This window comes from Crotalus tigris, unplaced genomic scaffold, assembly GCF_016545835.1.
Source record: "Crotalus tigris isolate CLP2741 ecotype Arizona unplaced genomic scaffold, ASM1654583v1 scf7180000019068.10715455, whole genome shotgun sequence".
In the NCBI taxonomy this organism is placed as follows: Eukaryota; Metazoa; Chordata; class Lepidosauria; order Squamata; family Viperidae; genus Crotalus; species Crotalus tigris.
The window spans coordinates 9,631,207-9,652,610 of record NW_024097358.1 but is presented as its reverse complement, the minus strand read 5'-3'; the positions used below and the strand labels follow the sequence as shown (position 1 = coordinate 9,652,610).

The window sequence follows — 21,404 nt, the reverse complement described above, 5'->3', positions numbered from 1 at the left end:
ATCTGTTTTTTCTTTGAACAAATATGTTGATTTTGCCCCAATATTCCAGCTGAAAGATTTACTTCATCATTACTATCCTATTGAAATTGATCCTTATCAGACTATGGAGGACAAACTGCCCCTCATGATAGAATGGTGAGTATTGTACCAAAGATTATTCTGTTTGATGTCTCAAAACAATTTGCAGGCTGAGTTTTTAGTTGCTTAGAAGGTGGGTAAACTTTCCCCTAATTGTTTTAATTAGCTCAGCTGACAAGACCTCTTGACACTGATATTTTCCAGGTGGACTAAAGCTCATAACCTCCTATCTCAGGAAAAGATTCTGAAGAATGATATTGCCCAAATAGTGAAAGAATCAGATGTTAAACTCAGGTATGAAAGTTGCATGTTGGATACTATTCAAGAAAGAGTTATAAGGAATAATAATAATAGTAATAGTAATAATAATAATAGTAATATCAATTATTACTTGGTATCAAATATTCCCCATTTACGTGAAGATGGAATTCTGTACCACACTTAGAATATAGCATCAAGATTTGGTCATCACGATGTAAAAAAGATGCTGAGACTCTAGAAAGAGTACAGAGAAGAGCAACAAAGATGATTAGGGGACTGGAAGCTAAAACATATAAGGAACGGTTACTGGAATTGAGAATGTCTAATCTAATGAAGAGAAGGACGAGGGGGGACATGATAGCAGGGGCTGCCACAAAGAAGAGGGAGTCAAGCTATTCTCCAAAGCGCCTGAAGGCAGGATAAGAAGCAACAGATGGAAACTAATCAAGGAGAGAAGCGACCTAGAACTAAGGAGAAACTTCCTGACAGTTAGAACAATTAACCAATAAAACAATCTGCCTCCAGAAGCAGTGAATGCTCCAACACTGGAAGTTTTTAAGAAGAAACTGGACAGTCATTTGTCCAAAATGATATAGGGTTTCCTGCCTGAGCAAGGGGTTGGATTCGATGACCTCCAAGGTCCCTTCCATCATCATCATCATCATCATCATCATTATTATTATTATGAATTAAATATAAAAACTGGCCCAAAGCTTTAAGGTTAATATTGCACACTTAATAGTGCTTATTGTCTGCATGTTCTTTTTCACCCAAATCTGTTGGTACACAATTGTGTCAACTTGATTAGAGTCAGTAACTTTATGGTACCAGAAACCATAAAGAAGGGAGAAGTAAATGGGGATTGGAATGTTTTTCAGTTACAGAAGCAGAATGTCAGAAATAGTCATAATAGTATGTGCTGTTTGAGGTTTTGGAGCTCTTCACATGCATTTATTTTAATAATTCTATTAGTAAATGTATAATAAAGTTCACCTTTATTTTCCTGAGATGATAAACTGAAGAGGCCATTATATGAAGAAGCCATTGGCTATTCTAATAGCCCCTTCACATGATGAATACTGGTGATGCAGAAATAATTAAATGCATATTTCAATGAAACATGCCACATTTAGCCAAAGATCTTGGGCTGGTACAGGAAATCCTTATTATTAGATTTTTATCCTGTCTTTAATACTTTAATAGGTAACTAAAGGCAGCAAACATACCAATATTCCTCTTTCCTCCTATTTCCCCCAAAACAACCACCATATGAGGGGGGTTGGGCTGAGAGAAAATGACTAGCCTAAAATCAGCCAACCAGCATTCATGCTCAAGATATGGCTAGAACTTAGAGTCTCCTGGTCTCTATGCCAACATGTTTATCACTAGGTCAAATTGGCTCTTATTCCCAAAATTGGGACTGGAACATCTACCACCAAGCAATATAGTGAGTCACACCCAGTTTATCTTTTTTACTGTTATCAATAAGCTAATCATTGTGGTTGTTAACCAGATTCAGCTTCTCCCATTCACATTGCTTGTTGGAAGCCCTCTGGGAAAGTTGCAAATGGCGAACATAGGACCCCAGGGCTGCAACTGTCATAAATATACATTGGTTGCCAAGTACCTGGATTTTGAAGCCATGATTGCCAAAATACTATGATGGTTATAAATATGAGGACCATTTGTAAGTCATTTTTTCATGCTGTCATAACTTTGAATACTCACTAAACAAATTGTTGGAAGTTGAGAACTATCTATAACAAGGTATCCAACCCAGCAGGAACTCACATGTCAAGAAAAGGATTTGCTACCATCTGATGTTTATGTGTATGCGTTTTCAGTTGATAGAACTTTAAGCCATTGTTTAAATCATCCACCCAAAGTGTATTTTTAAATAAAATTATAAACTTGATATTTCATACTAAGCAATACGTTTATTCACTGGAACTATTGCATTTAAGTACACATGTGCTATCTGGAAAGCTATACTTTGTATAAATACAGATTTGACAATTTTGTATATTTTAGGATATAACTTGCTATTAGCTTTTGTCTTTTTCAATCTGACTATCCTTACTTGTTCCAAGAAACTGATAAGTGAGTGGATAAGTTCACTGTTTACTGTTGATAATATAAAAAGGGCATTTTTTTCTGTCAGGACTTGTGTGCTTCAAGAAATCATTGCCTTTTTGAGCTAATGTATTAGAAACATTGGGACTTTGCCAATGCCCTTTAAATATAAATGCCCACATTTTTCAACATTAACCTAATGTTTCCTTTCTCTTCTTTGCACTTAGAGATGGCTTCAACATTTTTTTTGACCAGCTGCATGAGAACAAAGTTCCCCTGTTCATCTTTTCAGCAGGTGTAGGTGATGTGTTAGAGGAAATAATTCATCAGGCTGGTGTATTCCACCCTAACATCAATGTGGTTTCCAACTATATGGACTTTGATGACAATGTGAGTTGAATCATCTCTTTTTACCCACCTTATCTCCTCTGACCTGGAAGCATTCCAAGGATTCTGCCATTTTGCCCTGATGGGAGTATCTTCAAAAAGCTTCTTGTGGAATCAGAGGTGTTAGGGGGCAATAAATGAAAAACTCCCAGGCTTTGCCACAATGTATAGAATTTTGAATGCTGCAGTTACAATGAATATCTTAGGGATCTGGATAATGTTTTTCAAAGTGATAAAAACTTGGGTTTTCACACTTACATTTTCACACTTAGCAACCATTGCAATATCTCCATGGCCATGTGATCAAAATTCAGACTCTTAGCAACTGACTCATATTTATTATGGTTGCAATGTCCCTGTATCACATTGTCACTTTTTTCAACCTTCTGATAAGCAAAGTCAAAGGGAAAATCAGATTCACTTAACAACTGTGTTACTATCTTAGCAACTGCAGTGATTCAGTTAACACTGGAGGCAAAAAAGATTTTAAAATGGAGCAAAACTCAATTGTCTCTCTTGGCAACCAATTTTGAACTCAGTTGTGATCATAAGTTGAGGACTATCTATATCTACAAAAAGTATGTTACGTTCTTTTCAAACTCAGTATCCTTGAGATTGTTCAGTTTAGTAGAAACATTTCTAAACTATATTAAGAATGCTGTTTTATGGAGATAGGTTTAATTTCTATGGACACTATTGCTTGGGTTTTTTTCCTCAGCTTTTAGTTAAAATTAATTTTGCTTCCTATAATTTTGCTTCCTATCTGGCTGCTTCAGTTCTTCGGGATGTTTTTAATCAATATGGTTTAAGAAAATTATTAATAAAATCCATTTTTAAAATAAAGAGCCTTTGCTGCTTAGGCTTTGAAAACATAAGAAGTGTTCTCAAGCAGTGGATTTTGGACACAAACCTTCATTTTAACCTATGACTGCTGTTTAATCTTATAATTTGGAAGATTATTCTTAAGAGACTTGTGCCAGTTTCCAATTTATCATCTTTCCAATACCAAAGTTTCATACTCTTATGGGTGTGCACGTCCACAGAATGCCTTCTAAGGTGCCTTTTGCCATTTTTATGTTATAAACCCATTATGTTTGCCTTTGAAGGGTGTTCTGCAAGGTTTCAAAGATCCTCTTATCCACATCTATAACAAGAACAACACAGTCCTGAAGAACACAGAGTATTTCCAGCAACTGTGTAAAAGAACAAATATCTTACTGCTTGGAGATTCCATGGGTGACCTCAGTATGGCAGATGGTGTTGCTGACATGGAGAATATCCTCCGGATTGGCTTCCTGAATGATAGGGTGAGTTGAGAGTATCTAGATGGCTAGAACAGTGAAAGCCCTGTCTGGAAGCAAAATAAGGCACCTATTTCAAGAAGAAGAGTTTGGATGCCATACAAGATGGTTCACTTGGGAGAGGTATAGCAAATTTCATTAGGAAGTAAGAGCTGTTTTTATCTTGTGTGTTTAATGTTGTTCCTGCCTTGTCTTTTCTAGCCTTATGAATAAATAGGTTCTTCCTGAAGGGAAGTAATGTGAAGGAGTAGCAGAATCAATCTTCTCTAGGTCTCTAAGCTTTAATTTTATCTATCAGGTGATATAAGAGCTGACTTGAAAAATTTTATTAGCAGTAGAAATTAACAGAAGAAATAGCTAGATTTATTAGCTAATTGTGGTTTTTGATTATTAGAACGACCACAGTGATGCATAATGTCTGTCAGCTTTTATGTTCTTTAGAACTCTTCATCAGACAAGCTCTTACCAAAGAAAGTGGGGATGAGAAAGAAACAAGATAGCTCAAAAGTTAGGCTAGGTATTATAACCATGAGGTAATTCTTCCAATTCAGTCTTGAGGTGGAATTTTTAGCCTTTTATCAATACTGGGTTTCTTGTGGCATTCCATACACAGAAACTGTTCCATCATAGTATTAGTATCTATAGAAACCACAGACTGCAGGTTTGTTGAGATTAGTACTGTAATTGCTACTTATACTTTGTCCCATGCAGGTGGAAGAACGGCGGGAGAAATACATTGAGGCTTATGATATTGTACTGGAGAAAGATGAAACATTGGATGTGGTAAATGGTATTTTACACTTCATCCTTGCCCAAACTCTATATACGCTTCCTTAACTGTTGACAGCTAGTTTCCTTTTGGAATATTCTCCTCAGTGTTCTTTAACATTGCCATAATCATAGACTTAATCAGGGCCCAGCTAGCATTAATCTTGTTTTTACATCTACTATACTGCTAATTAAAATGGCATCAAATTTGTACCAAGATATCTACTAATTTAGCAGACAATTTTCTGTTGGCCAAATTGCAACAGAATCAGGACTCATTTGACTAATTAAATACTCTTAAAAGAACAATATGGGAGTAATATTATGGATTAGACTTGTCTATTTTTACCGTTTCCTAAAATAGAAAATAATGGTAATAATATGGTGCAATCCACTTTTAAGATACATTGCAATTATTGAAATAATTTTGCTGTGGGAAACCAATTTGGTATTATTGGTGATGCTATTTTAATGCAGATGACTTGTGGAATGTGGGTTTGAAGGGCTTTCTGGGTGAGTAGCTTTGTTTTCTATATATTTGGGCATGTTCTAAATTGGATGTGTGAGTGAATTTAGATGCCAGATGTAATGTAAAGTATTTTTAAAATAAGGTTAATACATATTAGCCCCAAAAATTATTGAGCTTTTTCCAATGAAAATTAATGTGTAACGAATAAGTTTAACTCTGATATTAAAAAGTGTGCATAAATTAAGGATTTTTGTTTGACTTGTATGCAATTGTTGGATTTCAGATGTTCTGTATTTTGTTTTCATGAAACATTTATTTTCCAAAATGTTTTTGAACTATATATGGACAAATCCAGCTTTTCCATAAAATTTTCAACATTTTTTATTTAAAAGACATGTAAATATAATAAAACAATTGTCTTATTTTGAACATTTTGGTATGCCTATTTTGTTTTATCTGCTTTAATTGAACCAATTTTTTAAAAGTTACCACAGTACCACTGACTTCAACATACTACAATTTTTAAAAACCAGTTGTAATTTAAAAAAAAAACTATTCAGACTTTTGTAAGTCCAAAGGCACATACTTTAGTATTGATTTCACTGATTTCAATCCTTAATATTATGGCTTATTCAAAAGAATTCTGGATACTGTAAATTCCTGGATGTTCTGTTCAGTAAAACAGAATGAGTCCTAGACTACTTTTAGATGGGTGAAGCACAAAATACATTTTAATTTTGTACCCTCTATATGATGATAAATATTTGTTCGACTTAAGGGCCTTCAAAAGATGTGACTGCTATGTTATGACTATCTTTCTTGAATGACTTGATGTATAATTTGAAGTGCATGGGAAAAAATCCGTTACTTAGATAGAAAAAGGCATAAGAATTGAAATTCATGTATTTTTATAAGACATCAACTTGGAGAAATTGTGGGTGCCAATGCATCTTGTGTACGAAGACTACAACTAGGACTTGCGTGTTCTAGCTTTCAGAAAAAAACATTTTACATAATTATAAGTGCCCTGTACTTACAATTGCTTGTTGCTCAAAAGTAACAATTTCATGTTGCTTTCAAGAATTTTAATGATTCAGTTGAAACATGTAACTCAGAATCTCACATGGATATGCACAGGTTTTCCTAACTTACTTTAGCCTTTCTATTAGTACTTTTTATTATTCAGCTCTACTGGCGGCTGGAGTGAGGTTAAACATGTGTGCTGATGTAACTATCTGATTTCAAATTAAGACTTAACATCCTCTTGACTGACAGTCACGGATGTTAACAGTCCAATATTGTCAATAATGTCCCTTGCCTGCCATAAAGATACATTATTTGTACCAGCCAGTTTTTTTATGGTGAACTAGTTGCTTCAAGAATTTTAACAGTTAAAGGGTTTTAATTTTATCAGTTAATCATAGATCCCCATTAGAGAAAAATGCAACCAAAGCTGATTTAAGGAAAGTAAATTATGGTCATGCTCGTCTGGATTTTTAAGATTGGTATTGATCCAACAGCCCTGTACTTTAACAACAGTTGCAGAAATTCAAAGGTAAAGTCATGAAAAAGGCTGAACCAATTAAATCCTCTAAGCATTGTGCAGGAATCCATTTTTAAAAAATGCTTATTCTAACTTATACCAAAAAGACAAAAATTAATTTGGGTTCTTTTTGCCTTAAAAACCTAAACATAGTGGTGAATACAGAGAGACCTGATACTGTTTATTGGCTCCAATAAGCCAGTCTGGGTTTCCTGATAGTGAATTCAACCTTGATTTGGACAGTTGAATGCACAGATCCCAAGCAGAATATCTGGTTTAATGTCATGATATATGGGCAAGACAACTGCTGTAATCGGGAAATAAGCAGAATGCAATTAAGATGGGAGAATTGGTCTCAGGAAAGGATATGTAACCAGTGAATTGGGAGATTTATCATCATTCATTTAGCCCACTGGGTTTTGTTTCTCATTTAACTCATTTCCAATAATATACAGTCAAAGCAAAAACAAATGAGGAAAAAAACTTATTGGCTTCCTATATCCAGTCTAACATTGGAAGTGTTTGAAGGCCAATTTTCTCCCCCAAACAGGGAAAGGACCACCAAATGGGAATGTTTTTAAAAAGGGGATTCTTTATAATTCAAAGTTCCTCATGTTTAACTTGATCCTCATCTGACTTCAGCTTCAGTTCCTCTGCTGTGATCTTCCCATCTTTATTCCGGTCTTGATTCTGAAACATGTCTGTGATTACTTTTTCCGGGTCAATCCCTGGAATCATATGTCCTTTGTCTTCTGCAATCTGGGACTTAATGAATGTGGAAAACTGCAGAATGGACATAGAAAAAAAACAATAATAGGTCCATTATTTCTAAAAGTGGGTCCTCTAGATGTGAAGCATTTCAAACAAAGTGATTTATTTCTGGCAATAATGCAGCTAGGATGAAATAATCCATTTAATTAGTTATTGATTTTACTGTATATACTGACTACTGAATACCCTAATATATTTTTCCCTCAATGTAGACTTAATAACAATTCAGCTCAAGTATTTATAGAAACTAGGTAACATTTTAAGAGCTCCATCTCATATCAGGAAATGCCCCAACTATATGCATTTTCTACAAACAAAATCTTGTTGCTTTCTTTAGACCTTTCTTTTTTGCCATATGCATTCAATGGGCTAGATAATAAGAATCAATCTAATTATCCTTCCAGTTCTAAATCCTTTACCAGCTGTTTTCTTTCTAAAACAGAACACAGTCTCACCTCCTCTGATGGGACTTCACCATTCTTATTCAGATCCATGGCTTCAAACAGGTTTTGGGGTGGCTCACCATGCCAAATGAACAAATAGCCTTCTGGAACACCGACTTCCAGGTGTAAAAGTTGTATGTCAAAGCGAAGAACAGCACTTCCAGGTACACCGCGGGCTCAAAGAAAAAGATTAACATCTCAGTACAAGTGATCCTCAATTTATAACCATTTGAAGCTACAGTAGCACTGAAAAAGTGACTTATGACCATGTCAATGAAGATTCTCACTTCCAGATGACTTATGACCAGTTTTCATACAACTTGCAGCATCCCCATGGTCACGTGATCAAAATTCAGGCACTTGGCAACTGGCATATATTTATCACAGTTGCACTGTCCCAGGATCATGTGATTACCATTTGTAACCTTCCCAGCTGACTTTCAACAAGCAAAGTCACTAAGGGAAGCTGGATTTACTTAACAACCATGTGATTCACTTTAACAACTCCAGTGATTCACTTGACTGGTAAAAAGGTCATGGAATGGGGCAAAACTCATTTAACAACTGCCTTGTTTAGCAACAGAAATTTTGGGCTCATTGTGGTCATAAGTTGATAGCTATCTATAATGCAGAAATCTAGTTTCCAGGCATGCACAAAATGTTATAGGCAGCAGTAACAGTGACCTGATTCATACCTTAATTTGGCTATTGTGGGCTTAACTATGGTTTACTAAATAAACCAATATGTATAATCCTGTATTCATGCAGCACACTAAACTTAACCTCCCAAAGAATCACATTATGCCTTAGTGTGACATGCAAATTAGGGTCTGTGAGTCAAAGGCAAGGGAAATATTTATTCTAATAAATGGTCTCTTTAAATTATATTAGAGATTACAACAATTATTTCTAAGAATTTAAGTCTCTTGATAGAATCAATACATCGTTTCTACGGTCATTCTGTTACTGGGCTATCTAGCACAATCCCACAAGCATACAGCAACAAAGATGATTAGGGGAATGGAGGTTAAAGCATATAAGGAACGGCTGCTGGAATTGGGTATGTCTAGTTTAATGAAGAGAAAGACGAGGGGGGACATGATAGCAGTGTTCCAATACCTCAGGTGCTGCCACAAAGAAGAGGGAGTCAAGCTATTTTCCAAAGCGCCTGAAGGCAGGACAAGAAGCAATGGATGGAAACTAATCAAGGAGAGAAGCAACCTAGAACTAAGGAGAAACTTCCTGACAGAACAATTAACCAGTGGAGCAACCTGCCTCCAGAAGCAATAAATGCTCCAACACTGGAAATTTTTTAAAAAGAGACTGGACAGTCATTTGTCCAAAATGGTATAGGGTTTCCTGCCTGAGCAGGGAGATGGACTAGATGATCTCCAAGGTCCCTTCCATCATTATTATTATAGATCATCGCACAGTCAGCCAGATGTTCAGACTGGATTTGGCATTTTGTCTACCTATCGAGTCCTTACCCAGGACCTGGGATAGACAGATGTGGATGTTTGATCGTATTACAGATATCGTCGCAGGATGGAAGCAGTTCCTAGTAAGGCTGCCTTTTGCAATTGACTAATAGCGAATTTGTCAATGCCAATGGTGTTCAAGTGGTGTTCAATCACTGTGTATCTGCGACGGGTAAACACCTTTTCTTCCAGTAGTTCTGCAGCTGCTGGCCCTGGTTGCTCAGCCAATAGTCCTGAGTCCTGTAACCCATTTTTCACCAGATATCCAGGAACTCCAATATCTAGCGCAGACCTTGTTAACCCGGGCGACATCCGAGCCGGTCTGGCATTCTGAAATTTACGTCTCACCATATTTTTTATGGGAGAGACACTCTTTGTCTGACTCCTCTGATGAGACCTGTCCAGTATGGTTGACCCTCTGGCATAGCTCTCATCTTCCTCAGAGTTGTTGTTGTTGTTTTGTTGTTGTTATTATTATTATTATCATTATCTTTTTCTAAGTGAAAAATAACATCAGTGATACTCTTGGTTTTGTTTTCCTCACTAAGACTAGCTCAGCTCTGCCAGCGTTAGGTTCACTAGATAGCCTTAGTTCTTGCTAGTACTAGATAGCCTTAGATCAGTGGTTCTCAACCTTTCTAATGCCGCGACCCCATAATACAGTTCCCCATGTTGTGGTGACCCCCAACCACTTATACATCACCAGGTGCCAGGGGCGTGGCCAAAGAAAAGGGGGAAAAAATGGCGGACAGCCTTGGTTGGCGACCCCCGTGAAATGGTCGTTCGACCTACAGGTTGAGAACCACTGCCTTAGATCCATCAGCATTAGCTTTGCTAGTGTTAGCTTTTTCACTAACACTAAATGCCTTAGCTCCACGCACGTCAGCTTTGTTAGTGAAACTAAAACTCGTAAAGCTAAGGCCAGTGATGAGAAGAAATCCTCCCAGTTTTCTATTTCTTGCTAGATGCTAGCCTTAGCTGTGCCAGCATTAGTGGTTCATTTGATAGCCTTCTGACTTCCCACCTAATATGTAGGCTCCATAACTCAAAGACTACCTGTATCACCTTACACACACACACACACACACACACACAGAGAGAGAGAGAGAGAGAGAGAGAGGGAGAGAGAGAGAGAGAGAGAGACAGAGATCAACTTTTTCAATAATGATATCTAGAAGAGAGGGAGGAAGGGACACAGGAAGGGATTCAGGATTCATCCAATATTTATTTTTCTATTTCTTCTGCTCAACTTGTATAATTGAAAGATAATCTGAAATGTTTCCTAAGAAGTTGCCTTACCACCACTTTCACCATGCCCCAAATGCGGAGGAACAATGACGGTCCTCTTCTCTCCCACACACATGCTGAGTAGGCCACTGTTCAAGCCTTCAATTATCTTATTGGTACCCAGGGTAGCTTCTTGAGGATGTTCATAGTCGTGCCTGTTAGTGGGAAACAAGCCATTGAGTCCTCTTGAAAATACTTTCTTGGATTTTCAGAATAACGTGTTGCATCCCTTATTAGCTCTCTAAAGCTTTTCCTGTAGAATTCTAGATTTAAGAAAAATCTAAATTCTGCAACTGTATTGATTATGCAAATTATTGTATCTCTTTATTTAAGCACATAGTATTTTGTCTTAGAAAGGTATCTAAAGCAATGTGGGACACTGACAAAGTTGTGGTGTTCTCAGAAAACATCCCATGAAAGAAATATCTTAAACAACTATTGTAATTTAGAAGTCCCAAAGTTTTCTGGTTTATATAGTGCTTTTCAGATCAGAAGTGTTATGTTTAGTTCGTATAGGTAAAATAAAGGCTATGTTTGTTGGTGTATTTGTTCAATATTTCCATTTTGGGATTTTTGCAGTAGAGACAGGGTAGATATTTAACTGAACTGAACTTGGAGCTAGGAACTCACGAGGAGAAAAGCTTGGTACCATCCAAGAGTGAGCAGTTATAATGATAGCGAACAAAATCTCTATCCTGAGCGGTGACGTTACAATCTGCAGGGCGGAAGATGGTCTCTATCTCTATAGAATCTGTGGGGTTGTGGAAATCAATGACATGGACATCAAATATAAGGACAGCGGAGCCTGGTATCTTGTTCCCTGGAATACAAAAGAATGCAAGAAAGAATGAGGAAGAGGAGAAGAGTATACAACTTGCCTCCAGAAGCGGTGAATGCTCCAACACTGGAAGTTTTTAAGAAGAGACTGGACAGCCATTTGTCCAAAATGTTATAGGGTTTTCTGCCTGAGCAGGGGGTTGGACTAGATGACCTCCAAGGTCCCTTCCAACTTTACTACTATGATGATGATGATGATGATGATGATTATATATGTAGGCCCTCTGTGGAACTTGGCCGACCAAAGATATTTTGCTGCTCTGTTTTCCAGGAACATGGACTCCAAAAAGTTTCAAACAGCACAGGAGATAACATTGTCTATTGATATATTCCCTTTGTTTACATATTATGTTAACCCATTGTTTGTTTTAATTATTGGTTTGTTGAACAAGCTATGATATCAAGGTATACACACCATGTTGAGACACAGTGGTGTAACAAATCAGAGTTGGTACATTCACATACTGCATGAAGGCAGAATCAAGCCCATCACTATGAAATATAAACTCAGCCATTTCTTCTGCTTTTGTTTCACAGTCTAGCCCACTGAATATTGAATTTTGACTTCTGAAAACTTTTTCCATACTACACTATTAAGGAATGCAAAATCTCCTTGGCAGGAATCAAGTAAATTGTAGATACTGGACACTTTCATGTTTTATTCAGGATCTGTTGTATCTCAATGTTGCTCTATTAGATTTAGAAGCCAACCAATGCTTAGCAAAAATTGTTGGTTCCAAGGGAAAGGAAGAGCAGGGCTAACTACCATAAGGGAAAATGAAGTAGCTACCTTAGGAATAGATGTTAGGGTAATTAGACCCTAATTAGCACTGCTTGTTAATATTTCATAGGAGAGCCCGTGTGATATAGCAGATAAGTTGATTAGGAGTTAAAAGGGCATATCTACCCTCTGTCAAAGAAAGTCAGTTGCTTTGGGGCAGTCTCAGTTAAACTTAACTTGCATGGTTTGGAGGTGAAAAATTTAGAGAATAGAGTGCTGTATATGCCACCTTGATATCACAGGGAAAAAGTGTGACTACATTCCAATCAAATCAATGGCCTATTAAAATAACTTGATTAAGATCCATACAGTATAAACAACCTGAATTTACTTCCAGGACAGATAAAATTTGTTCTTTAGAGTGGCACAATACACAGAAATAGAAAAATACTCCAAAATACTGAAAATTTATCTTAACGTTTGCAAGTATAGTTGTATTCCAAATGTCATAATCTTGTACTACAAAAGTCTCAAAGGTGTTTTTTCAAAAGGCAAGGGGACTGCTTTTTTCCTTGAGGAAAAAACTGGGTTTTTTTCCTCAAGGGAGGAAATAGTCCAGTTGCCTTTTGAAAAACCACCTTTGAGATAACTATGGCTGGATGACTGAGAATCTCCACAGACCTAATAGTTCATATGTCTGGACATCCCAGTTAACCATATAGGAATTGAGCCACATAGCTACCTCAAGACATCTTAAAATCTGCACTTCCATATTTATAGAGAATTCTTTGCCAAACTTGAGTGCCTAATTTATATTCATGTTATAATTATATTTTTCAGATACAGATTGCTTTGTCTGATCAGCAAAGGAGAGAATTCCCACAGATCTCTCTAGATGTGTTTGGATTGTACAGCTCATATTGTACAATAGGCATGGAAATTATAAGAGCTTGTCCAACACATTTGGAAGGTAATATCTATTTATACATATAAAAATGTTTATTATAATTACATTAAAGCTTTCTCCAATCTTCTTGCTACCTACCTGCCCCATTTTCTCCATAGGCTAAGTGGGGAGGAATTGTTATTCGTCTTCTTTCACCAATGCAGACCCCTTCTAGTCCTTGATCCATTCCAGGGATGATATAGCCTTTCCCAATGTAAGTGTCGTAAGTATGATTCTGTGAATAACTGGAATTGAAAGAGAAAAGAAATTGTGGGGAAGAACTGGATGGTGCTACAGCAAAACCCATTGCTCACTCCCAGCTAGTCTGCTCAAACTGTCTAAACTAGGGGTAGGCAACCTTGGTTCAGGAATTCTGGGAGTTGAAGTTCACGAGTCATAAAAGAGCCAAGGTTGCCTACCCCTGGTCTAAACTCATTTAAGTAAACCTGGTCTGTATAACGGAAGGAAGATCACAACAAGGAGAACAAATCTGGCTTAAGTAATAAGATAAATATGTGGAAGTCTCTCACTTCCATACAATTATTTTGGATCAAATTCGAATAGTTAGGATTTCAACAATCGGAGGATTTCTACTTCTTGCTCTCCAACTTGTGATGTTTTCCTGTTGTCTGTATTTGGAAAAACCTGCCTGAATAGTTACTTTCTGGCTATACCGACCTTCTGATATACTGATCTGGATTTATGAAGATAAGAAAGGAGCAACCTATAGGACATAAACAAGGGAGCACTTTCTTATTAGCTAAGTGTTTGAATGGCATGGTAAAATCATTCACCAGGATTTTGGTTTAGCAGTTTATGCTGCTCTGATTGCTCTTACTGATACCTATTTGTGGATGACAACAAAATTTGCATACTGTACACATGATACCCAAACAAAGGCTGGCATGAATTAGTCCTTTCAATCTTGCATAATGAAAACATGTTGTTTTATTCAGAATCTATTATATGGGATAGTGATATTTGCATAAGGTTGTGATGTCACCAAATCTTCTGGCACCTGTACCCAATTGCTGTAAAGATTCTATTCTACCAGAAAGGATCAGGAACCCCTTATTCTAGCAAAAGAGGTACAATTCCAGTCATTCTGTCATGTGGCAAAATCCTATTTTGAATATCCAATTTTAAGAAAGCAACTCATGTTGGGTAATGTTCCTTGACACTACTATATAATCTATCACATCTCTATGCAACCTGTGGCTTTCACTGTTTTCTTGCCTGATGATGTATTTTCCAAGGTAAATTTCAATTCTAAGATCTTTTTTTCATTCCTAGCTTGGCAAGTCATCATGACACCTAGCCAACTGCTGATGTCTAAAAGACTGGTTAGAACTCAGATGGAAGCTGAAGATTGCTCCTGCACCCTCTGGAAAGTTCTTACAACCTGTCTTCGGTTCCAAGCCAAGGGTTGATATATTAATGTATTATTGTAATTCTGGTGCTCTTGTTTCTTTGTATTGTTCATAAGATCCTTTTTATTTGGGCTGTCTCTTGGATTTGATATTTTACCTATTTTTCTGGATTTTCCAATTTTGTACGCCACTTAAAGTTCATTGGGGTTGGGGGCTAATACATTTGAATAAATAAAATAAATAAATAAAACATCAAGCTGAAAGAAACCAATCACTTCCATACTATTGCCATAAAGACTGTATGGACATGTAATCATCAGAATTTGAAATTGATTCAGCAGACTATTTTCTTCACCTGGAATCGAAGAGGGTCCCATCCATTAAAGTGCCATTATAATGGTACCGCACAAAATCTCCCGTCACAGCCTTGCGTTTGCATGATGTTGGCACTTCCAAGTACTCCAAGAAGATACTATCTTTTGGATTGTGCAGGTCCATCAAAAGAACATAAAAAACCAAAGATGCTTGCGGGGGGATGACAGTACCTAAGAGAAAGAAAGGAGAAAGGACTCAGCTCAAGCTGGCACAGAAATGAATTGAGTCAGATGTGATAACAATGCTTTTGATAACAACTGGATGATACAGTATGCTGTTTATGTTATTTGTGGATATTCACTCTGGAGGAATACAAAAGATGCTATGTTTGTAAGAATAGATTTTGACATTCATTTTTAAAAAATGCCCAGTTGCAAAGCTTAATTCACTGCAAGTCTCAGTAGCTTGCAGCACCTGGTATAAAAAAAAAAAAAACAAACCCTGAATATATCCCAACACTGCACATAATCCACATATTTCTCCTACCCAGCTGGGAATTCTGAGAGCTGCAGTCCCAAAATAACTGGAGGGTAGAAGGATAGCGATGACTACATAATCCCAAACTACAAAAGAGTTCCATATAAGAGTAGAGCTAACAGCCACAATTCTCACCTTACAAATGTCTATTTTTCCATATAAAGTTTGCAAATGATGGGTGGTGGTTAAATCCAAATTATTTGTGAAATCCAAATGAGTAGATCTGCATTTTTTTGTAGCTCAGGATTTCATAACAAAAGAAGAGGAATAGTTCATCTCTTGGTGAAGAAGAAATACATGAATTTCATGACCAGCTTACCATAGCCTTTCTCTCCATAGGCCAGGAAAGGAGGCATGACTATTTGTCGCTTCTCTCCAGGACACATCCCTAGCAAGCCTTCGTCCATACCTTTGATTAGCCAGCCTGAACCCACATAGGTGTCATAAGTATTGTCTTTTCCATAGCTAGGAAGCAAGAGAGGATGGAGAAAATTTTTTGGGATACTAGGTAGATGAAGCAGATCAGGGAATGAATGAAAACTGAGCGGCCAACAGTGGTCCAGTACCTTAAAAGCAAGTAATTTGGATGGCTCTGGCAATAAACTCAAGTCAATATATTGGCCTCTATCTACCCTTATTACATCCTGTTGTAATTAGTTAGGAATGACTTTGCAAAAAGATCTCTGCTTTATAACTGTAACTGAGTTAAAAGGTTATAACATCTTGATCAGTCAACTTAATTTGCTTGGTCTGGGATTGTCTGCTTCTTCTGCAACTGTATAGTTGTTTGGCGATTGCTGCCCCTACTCTGGAAAAAATGAAATTGTTGATTATGGAAATTGCTTTTTTAGATGTATTTTTTCTTTGTCTGAACCAAGCCACCAGTAATATGTTAACACCAAAGTAGGCAACTGAAAGAAGTTTGCAAGTCACACACGATCTAGTGTAGCCTACAAACGTCCTTCAGTATAACTACATAGATCATACCACTTGTGATATCATTTCATCATATGCTCAGTTGTGACCCTTAACTGATTATTTTTATAAACATTTGATCCTCAGCTGCCAAGAAATTGCTCTCTGCTTTAGAATTTCTTACCTGGTATCAAATGGGGTTCCATCCAGAAGTGTGCCATTGTAGTAGTATCGTACAAAGTCTGAATTCTCCACTGTGCGATTACACTGTTGTGGCTTGTGGAGAGTGGTGATCTGCAACTTATCTTCTTTGTTCCAAATGTCAAGCAAGATGACATCAAAATAGAGGGTGGTATCTGGTGGGATGAGACCAGCTAAGGGATTGAAAATAAGATCCACTATAATGGAGACCAGGAGAGTACCATGTACACAGCATTATATCTTTCCATATTATCATATAGCTAGAAAATATTGGCAAAGAAAATGGTGAAAAAAACAATTATGGATGAAAAGATATGATGTGGAAGGGAAAAAAGAACTCTGGAAAATACTATGCATATTTATAATTGTGATTGAGAAGCAACTTTCTAATTTAGATCTGTAAGCATAATTCTGCTCTCATCTTTCCAGTCAACATCAGAAGTTTGATACTCACCAACACCGATGCTGCCATAGCCAAGGTGTGGTGGCACAATGAGATGCCTCCTCTCATTCACACACATGCCCTGCAGGCCCCTGTCCATGCCAGTGATGAGTCGTCCCACACCTGCAATACCTGCCACAGTAGCACCTCGGTCATAGCTGGAGAAGAAAAATTATTGTCAGTGGCCATTAAGAATAAATAATTAGATAATTGTTCTAAATTGACCACTAATCAGTAACAAAATGTGGCAGTGTAGGGAAAATCAATGAAGTATAAAATTTATATTTATTTATTAGACAAATGTATATAATGGCTAAGTACCAATAGAATTCCAGGTGGTGAACAGATAATATCATACAAATTTACAAATCAAAGAAAAATCTAAGCCAAGGACGCTTAAAAAAAAACTTCAGCAATGGAACCTGGAACATGCCCACTCTGATCTTGGGATGGACAGAAACATTCTGGAAATATTTCAGCCCCATGCCATGTAGGCCTTTAAAGGTGACAACTAGAACCTTGAATTGCCTATAGAAACCAGTTCATGTTGCAGTGTGTTGTGTGGGTGTACCTCACAGCATACCCAGTACTGCATGTATTGCATCTGGATCAGCTTCCAAATGCTGAAAGATGTGTTGCAATTCTCCAACTAGGTAGTGATTATGGCATGAGTGACATAAGCAGTACCCCCCAATCTAGGAATACAAGTCTGCAAAGAATCTACTTTGAGTTTGTGCTCCTTGAGCAAAAATTGTTGAGTCCAAGAAGAGCCCCAAATTTTGTGCTCCAATCCTGTTTGGAGCAGTGTTACCTCACCCAGATTTAATGATGAAAAAAATATGAATGTGAGGATCCCTAAAACCTTCAGCCACTCAATCTTATCAGACTTCACTAAGAAGATCCAGATTCAAGTTTCCATTTGATCATAAAGTGTGCTGGGCAGCCAGTTACTCTATCTCAGCCCAACCTACCATTCAAATCAAAACAATTTATATAGAACAATCAACTAAGCCTGAATACTGCAAATGACTCTTTTTGTTCCCTTTGAAAGGCACTTCTGTCCCCTGCTGGAAGGTTATTTTAACCACAACAGGATTTTCTCCATCTATCATATTTGTACTGTTTCAGGATAGAATCCATTCAAATCTAAATAGAGAAGGACATGACTCTGATTGTGAAAAAATAGAAAGAAAAGGAGCTGAAGAAATCAGCAAGTAAAGGTCTTATGGTTCTAATGTATACTTGCAAAAAAAGGCAAGTATAATAATGGTCACATAATAGTGGTCACCAATGCACAGAGTGGATTGACTAAGCCAGGGGTGTACATCCTTGGCAACTTTAAGATTTGTGGATTAGGTGGCTAGGGAATTCTGGGAGTTGAAGTCCACAAGTCTTAAAGTTGCCAAAGCTGGATATCTCTGGGCTAAACATTCCCTCTGTAATGATGCAGCTGAATATTTTAGGACAGATCTACTATAATTATTATTGTGCTGCAAGAGCAGAATCCATGTGTTTAACAGAGTTGTATTTCAACCTAATTATTTATCCAGATCATGGATGGATATTCTGCAAATCTTTCCTTCTAAAATGATCCCTTTTTTCTAGCATAGAAAAAAGAAAGTGAAACATGATCTCTAGTTTCCTTCGCTCAAGAGTGGAATAGCAGAATCTTACATTCCAAATGCAGCTGGAGGAAAGGCTAGCTAAGTCAGCATGGCCTTTCCAAAACTGCAGTTTAAACTGGGACTGAATTTTCCTTACCAACAAGTCTTCTGAAAACTTAAATTAGCCATAAACTTGCATGCATTTTATAGGACTTGCAGCCTACTTCATATATTTGGAATAGGAATGGAAGCCAATATTTTAGCTTGCAAAATCTAGCCATTCAAAATTAACTTTTCAGTTCTGTTACGGTTTCCTGCAGTGACACGTCTACAGCCAAAATTTCAGATCCCATTATAGACACTATCTCTTTGGCACTCGTTTGCAACCCACCGTCTCTTTCCTTGAAACAGTTTCAGGACGCTGTCTAGGTGAAAATCAAAATTAAACATTAAGGGCAATAATATTTAACACTTGAAGGAAATATTGAGATATTGTAATACATTTGAACACTATAGATGTATAAGCAAAAGTTACAGTATATTCACACTCACTGATGCTGAACTAACAGAGTATTATATCCAGCTACTGCAAAAGAATTTATTGTCAACTTTTTGGCATATTAAAGGCATGGAACTTTATTGCATGGGATTATCATGAATATGACTGTAAGTTAATAGTAATGTGTTGATCTAGCGAAAGAATGCTTACATAAATACTTTTTTAAAAAGTCTTATTGGAAGATCAGCTAATCAATGGGTCTTAACCAATATAACTAATAGAAGCCTTTCTCGTAGTTTTCCCATTCAGTTGTTACTGGCATAAGAATCATAACAGTTGTAGTCAAATACAAATGGAAAGCATGGGATTAGAGGAGGCTTCCTGAGTGTTCAGAAATCCCAGGCAGTGCAAATACAGTGTATTTAATATGGGTTGTTAGGACAAAAATCAAGCAAATTATGGATATTGGTAAGAAACCCTGCTCCCAAGTTTCTAAGATGCTGAACAATAGGGAATCTTATGGCAGATGCAGAATTAAATCTTGTATCCCCAATAGTAAATCTCATTACATTCAACAAGGAACTACTTCTGGGTAGCTGTTTAACAGAATAATGCCATTAGACAACCAGGTGTTGAGGGAGCCAATAACAGTGATTAATGCATGGTACAATCCTAACTTAAATCCATTTTCTAAAAGGAATAATTATGAAACTAAGTAAAGATAAAGTTTCCACATCAAAATCTAGAGCGAACATAGTTTGATATGAATAGTAGATGTCATTATAATTAAATTAAAAAAACAACAACACTGCACTTCTCACAGTGTTTTCCTTTTCAAGTCTCTAACCCTTTTATTTACAGAGATGAAAGGAAGCATGCATGGATGGTTTCTATTTAATTGTTCCATAAGGAACAAACCTGTTTCTAATACTCTGATCAAAGAGTAAACTTCAAGATATGGTTGCTAATCATATATGTTAACATTTCATCACCTACTTAAGCAAGTAGATTTAAACTCATTTTAGATGTTTACCATATTGAATTCTCCACCATTTTGCCCTGGCATCTCAACCCACTATAAGACAGGAATCCATCTTATCCCTCCTTCACTCAAATATCTGGTTCCTAAGCCGGTCCCACCTTCTTTCTCATTCAGAACTAGGAATTTATAAAATTAACCCTACATTATTCCAATAACATTCATCCATGCTTTGCCTTCTGCAACATAAATGCTGTGCAGTCACATAGAAGTGATGTGAATGGTCAGCAATGCCAAATTTCTTCTTTATTGAAGTCCAGCAAAACAGGGAAAAGAAGATACATAATTCCTCAAAAAAGAGAGGGTGTAGCCTTTTCTTTTTTTAGTTTTTTTTCCTGAACTTAATACTTCGGAAATACTCTGTAAAATAGAATAAAATGTAACTTTAGTTTTTGTACTGCAATTTTCGGAAAAACTTTTTCCTTCGAATTCTATAAATAAATAATATGTTTAACATTTTAGAATTCAGATTTAATAGGGCTAATAATGATCCCACAGCATTGTTCGTGACCTACGCATACTTATCCCTGGTCTCGACAAAAGAAAGAGCAGTTTTTAAAAATAGCCCTGACTTTTCCCTCGCACAGTTGTTCTGGATTTACCGAGCGAGCCAGTACCTGGAGTCAAACTTGGTGCCGTCTTGAAAAGTCCCATTGTAATGGTAGCGGACGAAGTCACCCATCTGAACTTCTCGCAAGCACACTTTGGGGATGTAGTATCTGTCAATGACGATATCCTCTAAGGGACCGGGGTCTCCCAAGCTGTGAACCCCATAAGAACTCAAGGCGAAGATAAGGTATAGCAAATTCATGATCTTCCCCGATGGCACTAGTGTGCAAAAGGGAGAAAAAAGCTGCACTTTGAGATTGCACGCTGCGATGGGAGGGAGGGGAAAGAACGGGCCAGAGGAGGCGCTTTGGTAAAAGAGGCGGCCTAGAGAACTCTAGCCAGCAGCATCAATTCCGTCGACGTGTAAAACAGCGGCCTGAGCTAGGGTGGCCAAAAAAAGATCCTAAAATCCTTGCGGGACTATGGTTTCTACGTTTCTGAGATTTAGCGAAATCTCTCTAAAAAGACAGGCGGTGTTCTGCCCTTCCCCCTTGCCAATTGAACATCAAA

General features: G+C 37.1%; 2 protein-coding genes across 8 annotated transcripts in view; one reads left to right on the top strand and one right to left on the bottom strand.

Annotated features, from left to right (window-relative positions):
• The window catches only part of NT5C3B (5'-nucleotidase, cytosolic IIIB), a 24,263-nt gene extending 9,274 nt beyond the window's left edge, over positions 1 to 14,989 (top strand). For 4 of the 6 annotated variants that reach the window (XM_039358887.1, XM_039358886.1, XM_039358885.1 and 1 more), the window contains 8 exons: positions 50 to 135; positions 283 to 372; positions 2,640 to 2,802; positions 3,906 to 4,106; positions 4,812 to 4,883; positions 13,258 to 13,387; positions 13,483 to 13,577; positions 14,657 to 14,989. In XM_039358887.1, coding sequence (XP_039214821.1) covers positions 50 to 135; positions 283 to 372; positions 2,640 to 2,802; positions 3,906 to 4,106; positions 4,812 to 4,883; positions 13,258 to 13,387; positions 13,483 to 13,487 — 747 coding nt within the window. In that variant the 3' untranslated portion in view covers positions 13,488 to 13,577; positions 14,657 to 14,989. Of the gene's footprint in view, positions 1 to 47; positions 136 to 282; positions 373 to 2,639; positions 2,803 to 3,905; positions 4,107 to 4,811; positions 4,891 to 13,257; positions 13,388 to 13,482; positions 13,578 to 14,656 lie in introns of all 6 variants that reach the window. The other 2 variants (XM_039358888.1, XM_039358890.1) reach the window with 2 other exon arrangements.
• On the bottom strand, positions 5,694 to 21,404 carry FKBP10 (FKBP prolyl isomerase 10). 2 transcript variants are annotated; one of them, XM_039358884.1, is made up of 10 exons: positions 20,903 to 21,404; positions 17,156 to 17,301; positions 16,685 to 16,856; positions 15,905 to 16,050; positions 15,089 to 15,278; positions 13,463 to 13,608; positions 11,490 to 11,679; positions 10,872 to 11,014; positions 8,107 to 8,270; positions 5,694 to 7,663 (listed from the first exon to the last, which is right to left on the bottom strand). In XM_039358884.1, exons 1-10 carry the CDS (start codon positions 21,094 to 21,096, stop codon positions 7,481 to 7,483), a joined length of 1,674 nt encoding a protein of 557 aa, XP_039214818.1. In that variant the 5' UTR covers positions 21,097 to 21,404; the 3' UTR covers positions 5,694 to 7,480. The 2 variants fall into 2 exon arrangements, with proteins under 2 accessions (XP_039214818.1, XP_039214817.1); XM_039358883.1 differs by having other exon boundaries at positions 16,685 to 16,874; positions 20,903 to 21,390.

Coding starts and splice junctions, on each gene's coding strand:
- FKBP10 (XM_039358883.1), bottom strand. CDS start 21,096: ATGAATTTGCTATACCTTATCTTCGCCTTGAGTTCTTATGGGGTTCAC. Junction 17,302..20,902: donor GGCACCAAGTTTGACTCCAG/GTACTGGCTCGC, acceptor TTTCTTCTCCAG/CTATGACCGAGGTGCTACTG. Junction 7,664..8,106: donor GTGAAGTCCCATCAGAGGAG/GTGAGACTGTGT, acceptor TCCATTCTGCAG/TTTTCCACATTCATTAAGTC.